The sequence below is a fragment of the Gordionus sp. m RMFG-2023 genome, chromosome 2 (genome assembly GCF_954871325.1).
Source record: "Gordionus sp. m RMFG-2023 chromosome 2, tfGorSpeb1-WG-v2, whole genome shotgun sequence".
NCBI classification, from domain to species: domain Eukaryota; kingdom Metazoa; phylum Nematomorpha; class Gordioida; order Chordodea; family Parachordodidae; genus Gordionus; species Gordionus sp. m RMFG-2023.
In genome coordinates, this window is record NC_088776.1 from 25,753,449 (window position 1) to 25,761,802 (window position 8,354).

General features: G+C 25.2%; 1 protein-coding gene across 1 annotated transcript; it reads left to right on the forward strand.

Moving 5' to 3' along the window:
• The first annotated feature begins 1,105 nt into the window (after positions 1–1,105).
• Positions 1,106–8,354, forward strand: LOC135923627 (thioredoxin-related transmembrane protein 2-like). The gene is made up of 3 exons (XM_065458473.1): positions 1,106–1,611; positions 1,739–2,041; positions 7,749–8,354. The coding sequence occupies exons 1-3, from the start codon at positions 1,131–1,133 to the stop codon at positions 7,904–7,906; spliced, it is 942 nt and encodes a 313-aa protein (XP_065314545.1). The 5' UTR covers positions 1,106–1,130; the 3' UTR covers positions 7,907–8,354.

Genomic DNA, 8,354 nt, shown 5'->3' on the forward strand with positions numbered 1-8,354 from the left:
AATGGGAAGATAAACTGGCTATAATAATAACGCAATAAATCGGACGAACCCAAATACCATTGGCACAGAACATATAAGATCTATGGGACATACAACATCTTGGCACACCGAACAACAATCAAGGAAGAGACTCTACATGCAAGCTTAACATAAACTCTCAATACTTAACAGGATATAAGGGTTATTTTTTTGTTGGCTCACTAAATACCACTTAAGGACGCAGGTACATTTTTTTTTATATGACATTATTTTTTATTTTTTTCCTTAACACTATTCTGCCGGAAACGGAACTAATACATCACCATTATTGTACTTCTTCCTTCTTCACTTTGCTAACGGGCTACATAGTGGTACCGTCCACTATAATAAAACGGGTAGACATCATGTATGGGATCTATATACTAGTGAAAATACATGATGCACGCTTCAACTCCTGGTGGGTGATGAAATTGCACGGTGCAATTTCTGGCGTGGTAATGAATGAATGAATGAAGTAGCACAAAATATTTTCAATCGATAAATAAGCGTAATGATACAAAAGCACATAGTTGGCTAAAACGTTTAGGACACCGCCAAACTTTATCCGCCAATAAAAGGAAATGTTTAATATGATTGATATCGCTAGATAAAATTGAAAGCCCTTTTTATGCTTGTAGTTGCAACTTGCAACCTTAAACAATATTAAAATAATGGTTAAACCCGACCTGACTCAATACATTATATTAAGAAAAGATTTATTACAATTAAATTGGAATCTTGGATCTATAATTGCCCAAGCTTGTCATGCCTCTTCTGCTGCTCTTATAGTATTTATAAATGATAAAAATGTAATTGATTATACTGAGAATATCCAACATATGACTAAAGTGATTTTACAGGTTTTTAATAATAATTATTATATTTAAGATGTTGTCTAGATTGAAAATGAATCATTACTAAAAAATCTTTCTAATGATTTACACAAGCATAATATAGATCACAAACTATGGATAGAACAGCCTGAAAACATAATAACCTGTTTAGCTACTAAGCCTTATTCAAAAGATATACTTAGACCATATTTTAACACTTTAAAATTATACAAATAATAGCTATATTATAAGCCTTAGGTCTTGATATATCAATTTATCATGATTCAAGGTGACATACAGAAAATGATGCACCCGCATTATTTTTTAGATATATTATTATGCTCTTTGTTTTTTGTCACAAAGCATATATCACCTATTTGTAATTATTTTTATTCCTCTACTTCTTCAATTAAAAATAATTTTAATCCCTGCATAATGGATTGGAGAGAAAAAGAAATATTATTGTTTTTGGGAATTTGCATAACATTTAAAGTTAAAAGAGAAACTAATTATATATCAGCTTTTAAAACTATAACACGCTTTATAAAAATAGCATCTATTGCATTACTAATAAGATCAGGTCCATCTGCAATTGTATTAACAGCTATATATATAATAACCTGTGTTTGCCAATTTCTATATATGCCACAACCTGCTATAAATTTAAATAAAAGAAACAACAATATTCCCTTTGTATTTGAACCTGCTGATTTAAGGATAGAAATGGAAAATTTAAAATCAAATTTATTGAAACCATCTGGTATTATTTTTATATTTATTAATAATAGTTATTCATATAAGAGCTTAATATATTTTTTACATAATTAAGATATATATATATATATGTTATATAAAATAAATATATAATTAATGTTAATATTTACAAGTTCATCAGAATTCCCAATCAACAAATACAAAGGATACCATATGGGTCATATATTATTGGGCTTCATGGTCTCCAGAATGCAAAAAATTTTCACCTATATTTAATAAAATTGCAAATAAATATAGTATATCTGAATCAACATGTTTAAATTTTGGCACATTAGATGTCTCCAACATAAATGATGAGCTTCCTTTAGCTTACTTTGATATAGACTCAAGCAAAATATCTGAACAAATACCTAGTATTGTGCTTTATATAAATGGAGTGGAAAAGATTAGGAGACCTAGTTATGAGGATAATTATGGTACATAGCATTCATATCTCTTTTTTATACTGTTTTAATTTAATCATTATGAAGTAGAGGTCTGCAAAACCCAACCTACTGATATGTGATTTCGGTTGGAAAATAATAGATTATTTTTTTTGGATTGGATTGGTAATTTTTTATTCAGATAGGTTGGGTTAGGTTGGAAATATTTTTATTACAATTTTGAATTTAATCAAGTGTAAGTAAAATGTTTATTTTGCAATTTTGTTAATTTCATATTATTTCTTATTCAAAAAGGTAAATAGGTGCTAGGGCAAATATTTCAAGTTGGGTTAGGACAGTAACTTAAAAAAATATTTTTTTGTATGATGTCAGTTATTTTTTCAAAAGAAAACATAGAGGAGGGAGGGTCATGCGAGAAAATAATGATATACATCCTCTCAAAATGAACGGGAATGACTAAAATACGCGTCCCCGGTCAAAACGACTTATTTTTATTATTATTAATAGGAAATCTTATTAAGCTTTATAATATGAGTTAGAAAATGTTTTTTTTTAATTTAAAAAAAATACGGTAACTAAATAAAATTTATAAAAATTTATTTTTTTTAAAAAATAAACTACGCGTCCCCGGTCAAAATACAGTTTTTTTTAAAAAATAAAAACAGATTCATATTTAACTCATTAAAATAAAATATAATATGTAAATATTATATTTTAAAGTATTTTATAACTTAGTGATTTTTTGAAAAAACACTTTTTTTCAAAAACACTACGCGTCCCCGGTCAAAAAACCGTTTTTTTTAAAAAATAAAAGCAGATTCATGTTTAGCTTTTCAATGAGATTCAGAAAATGGTATTAATAAAAAAAATTTAAAAAAAAAAATTTTTTTTTTGGCTAAACTACGCGTCTCCGGTCAAAATACAGTTTTTTTTTAAAAATCAAAACAGATTCATATTTAGCTCATTAAATGGATACAGAAAATGTTTTTTATGATTTAAAAAAAAATGATAACTTAGTAAAATTTTTAAAAAATTATTTTTTTTAAATGAAAAACTACGCGTCCCCGGTCAAGATACATTTTTTTTAAAAAAATAAAAGCAGATTCATATTTAGCTCATTAAATGGATACAGAAAATGTTTTTTTTTATTTTAAAAAAAAGTAGTAACTTAGTAAAATTTTAAAAAAACACTTTTTTTTCATTTTTTGACTAAAATACGCGTCCCCGGTCAAGATAGATTATTTTTATAAAAATGAATATAGAATCGTGTATAGTTTTTCAAGGAGATTCCGAAAATGGTATTTATATTTTTTTGACTAAACTACGCGTCCCCGGTCAAGATACATTTTTTTTAAAAAAAATTTTATTAATACTATTTTTGGAATCTCTTTGAAAAACTATACACGATTCTATATTCATTTTTATAAAAATAATCTATCTTGACCAGGGACGCGTATTTTAGTCAAAAAATGAAGAAAAAAAGTTTTTTTTCAAAATTTTACTAAGTTACCACTTTTTTTTAAATAAAAAAAACATTTTCTATATCCATTTAATGAGCTAAATATGAATCTGCTTTTATTTTTTAAAAAAATTGTATCTTGACCGTGGACGCGTAGTTTTTTCATGTAAAAAATTAGTATTTTAAAAATTTTACTAAGTTACCACATTTTTTTTAAATCAAAAAAAACATTTTATGTGTCCATTTAATGAGCTAAATATGAATCTGCTTTTATTTTTTAAAAAATATGTATCTTGACCGGGGACGCGTAGTTTTTCATTTAAAAAAATAATTTTTCAAAAATTTTACAAGTTATCATTTTTTTTTAAAATCATAAAAAACATTTTTTAACTCATCTTATAAAGCTAAATAGGATTTTTTATTAATATTATTAAATTAAACCCGTTTGACCGGGGACGCGTATTTTAGTCATGCCTCTTGCTTCCAAAAATATATAAATAACTAGAAAATACCAATCTGCACATTTGTCAAAAAAATTTGTCTCTATTGCATGTCTACTACAGATATATTTACATTGTATTTAAATGACTATCATTTTTTGAAGTGCAATATAAATAATAAAATAGTTATTTTTGATTAGAAAAAATTTGCCTAGTAAAAAAAAGAATTTGTATGGCATTGGTTTTGATAAATTCTAAAACTATCATTAACAAGTTGAAGGTATCAGGCTTGTTATTAGATCCTTTTAAAATCAGTCATTTTTTTCTATAATTACTTAATTGAAAGCTTATGAATAGTGCTATGAACTTTATTTCAAACAAGAAACGCGTTACTTGTTATGTTTGAAAAAAGGAACACATAGCCTCATTACCATATGAAAAGAACGTGTTAAACTGCATTCATAGTGGAGGGTGGCAATGACATATCAAAATTTAAAATAAAATGATTGCTATTTAGTATTCTAAGTAAACTTTTGCAAAGTGATTCAACAATCATGCAAATTTGTTGCATTAGACTTGGGGTTGGAAAATTACCGGGAATTTTATTGCGGTTATTTTCCCAAGAAATTATTTCGATTTTTTATACTATATTTTATTATATTTACATAACAGATTGTAAATAATAAATATAATAAGAATATACATTAAATGTTTAGTAAAATACATTTTCAAAACTCATAATGCAAATATCATCGGAATTTAAAATTTTAATTTCTGATGAACTATTTTCTTCCCAAATCTATTGTTTCTAGATTAAGTATATGAGGACAATTTGATACCAACATTTCTACTTTTTTCCTAAATTATTTGTTCGTTTAGAGTGTGTTTCCAAAAAATGACCATATATGTTCTGATGATGCACTAGTAGGTGGTATTGATAAAATTCTTTAGGCAATTGTAATTGATTGGGTTGTACAGAGCCATTTCCACCATGTTATTGGAGTAAAATATCCCACCCAGAGTTTCTATAAATACCATTTTTGACTCGATATTCACTGTTTCCAATAATCAAACAAATATCTGTTATCGTTATAAAATTTTAAAATCCGATCCGTTAAAGTGGTGTCTTAATTTAGAAAAAAAATGTTATTAATTTCATAATTTATTTGTTTATTACTTATTAGAGTCATTCCATTACAAATCAACAAGTGTATCGGGACTCTCTCAAAAATGAATGATACTTGGCTTGTTAGTTATTTATGCTGTAAATTTTATAGAGTTGGCTCAACTAGATCCAAAGATATATGCTTTCAAAGTCGAAAATCGCGCAATGTGTGATTTCATTAATCTTGTTTTTTTAAAAAAATACTTAAGATATTTTAAATTATATATCATTTTATGGCCCTTAAAATTCTACATTGGAAAATAACAAAAAAAATTTAAAAAATTCCAAGTGCACCGGTAAAAATGAAATATTGACATAGTTGAAAGGGAATTTTTTTGGGTGTATTTGCCTTCATATTTAACTGTTTAATTAAAAAACTCGATAGCTATTTTTGTTTTTTAAAGTTTTATTCATTTTATAAATAAAAATATGCATTATATTTAAAAATTATTATAATATAATATATTTAATAAAAATATGAATTGTATTGTAAAATAAAACAATATGATGTCCTAGGGCAATATGATTATTATTAGGACGCTAAATTATAAAATAAACATTTAAAAATTTTATTTACAAAATATTATATAAAAATATCTCTTATCTTTATCGTATTCCATTTTGCGGTTATTAATAGAATTCCCTGAGACCATAATTTGTAGGTATATCCTGTCGCTGTTGATCTACTATCGTTATTATTTGATGTCACTTGTTTGGTAAAAGGATATGGGGTCCATGGGTATGCAATAAATAAATTTTTTAGTACTGTGGCTAACCACAATATATTATGAACATATGTTTAGAAGAAAGACCGGTCCAGACCATTGTTCTAGATAAAAAACCGATCATATGTATTTAAGACGATATTTGGTGGTTAGCTAAAGTAATAAAAAAGATTAAAATTACTGAGGGATATATATTTCATTTTTGCATTCCCATGAACTATCACCATCCATCTTTTATCTCACAATTGAGGAAATGAGATTTAATGGGAAACATTTCCATATTTTTCAATTCGTTTATAAATAAAATTATTAACTTATTGATTAAAATATAAATGTTATTGTAACAATTTTTTGCAACTCAAATAATTTTATTTGCAAAAAAATTAAAAAATATGGAAATGTTTTCCATCAAATCTGCACAACACTGTAACGATACTAGATTCCACAACAGCACCAGGAGGCACTTACCAATTATAGCCTCAGGAAATTTTATTAATAAGCATAAAATGTAATACGATAAAAACAAGAGGTATTTTTTTATAATAGTTTGTATATAAAATTTTAATATACTTTACGATAAAGCCTCCTTAATCATGTATATATGGGCTATTTAATTACATGTCGCTCCAGGACATAGTTATTTTTTTATTTTATACCAATACAATATTTATATTGAATTTATTATATTATAATGAATTTTAAATATAACGCCAACTATATTATATATTTTTATTTATTAAAATGATAAAAATTTAAATAAAATTAAAAAAAACAAAAATGGCTATCGAGTTTTTTAATTAATGAGTTAAATATGAAATGAATAAACGTGCCTAGCAAATACACCAAAAAATTCCATCTCAACTATGTCAATATTTCATTTAAACTGGAAATAAGAAGACACTTGATTTTTTTTAATTTTTGATATTTCCAGTGTAGAATTTTAAGGGCTATAAAATGATATATAATTTGTAACTATATTTTAGGTATTTATATTAAAAAATGATTTAATGAAATCATGCATTAGGCGATTTTCGATTTTGAAGACGTATATCTTTAGATCTGATTGACCTATCACACAAAATTTTGATTTTATTAAAATATACATCATAGATAACTATCATGCCCAATTTCGTTTATTTTAGAGATGGTCATTTAAAAATCTCGTTCCATTATGTAAATAAATTATATTATTTTATTATATAAATAAGTAATTTATTAAAAAGTAAATGAGATGAGTAATGTATACATTAAAAATTAAAACGATTAGTCTGTTTACAGAATGCAAAATCAATCGGATCGGTAATCGGCAGATATCAAACAAATCAGCTACTATCGCTCTCCATTGTGAATGATTAATTTAGTTTTTAAATTCCAATATTATATTTAAAATAATATGTTTGAAATAAATTTTTTGCTATTTAAGAATAAATACACATCTAAAAATAATTTTAGTATTATATGGAAGTTAACATATCCTATCCCTAGCCTTACCTCAATATTGGGATATTTAAAATACTAGAATGATAGTATATTTTTTTAAATTCCTGATGAAAATATATGAAATTGTAATAATTTTAGAGTTATACTTGAGGTTGTGCCGAAATTTGTTTCAAAAGTTTTAAACTGTAAGGAAGATTATGAAAATTTTACAAAATAAAATGGACGCAAGGTGATTAAAAATTATGTTACTGCACGAATTTTATTTAATATTTACCAAAAATATTAACTGGCCCAAAAAAAATAAAAACGTGCCAAGTTAATAAAAAAAACTCTAATATTATTAAGAAATATAAAATATCTACAAAATAATTTTTAAATTAACTAAAGTAATTAATATTACTGTATTTCTTATTAAAAAAACTGCCCGAATAATTTATTGTCGATTTATAGATCACGTTTAATTTATTAATCTATTTTAAATGTTAATATTTTATAACAAAAATAATTTCAGACAAGAGCGCTAAAAATTCTAAACGATCACAACATCCAAAAGTCGATACTTATTTTGGACGATCTATTGCAAGCTATGACTTTAATTATGAAAATGTGGTTGAAACCTTTAAATTAGACAAAATCAGTTCTAAATTTATGCATTTTAATTTTATCTAGTCCAGATATTGTACCAAGCTACTTTATTATATCATATTGTATTCAGTTTCAAATCATTAAATAAAATACTTAAAATATTGTACTATGTTTAAGCAAGACATAATTTCTGGAAACGGGGCAGAAATGTTCCTGATAAAAAGATAGTAATAAAAAATATCTCAATTTTAAAATATTTAGAAAAATATGGAATTTTCTTAAAAATACTCAGGACCAGGAGCAAATGTACGAGAAGTGTTGAAGTGGGATTAGGAGTTAATTAATTATTGAAGATAGAAAATACTTTTTTATTTTATATTTAAAACTTATAATTAGGGCTGTGCCGATATTAAATATCGGATTGGCACCAATATTTAGCGTTTTCCAAAAATATCGGATCGGGTCGATACCTATAAAAACCGATCCGATCTTTTTACTTTTCTTTTTTTGTTATGTATGATATAATAGTGTA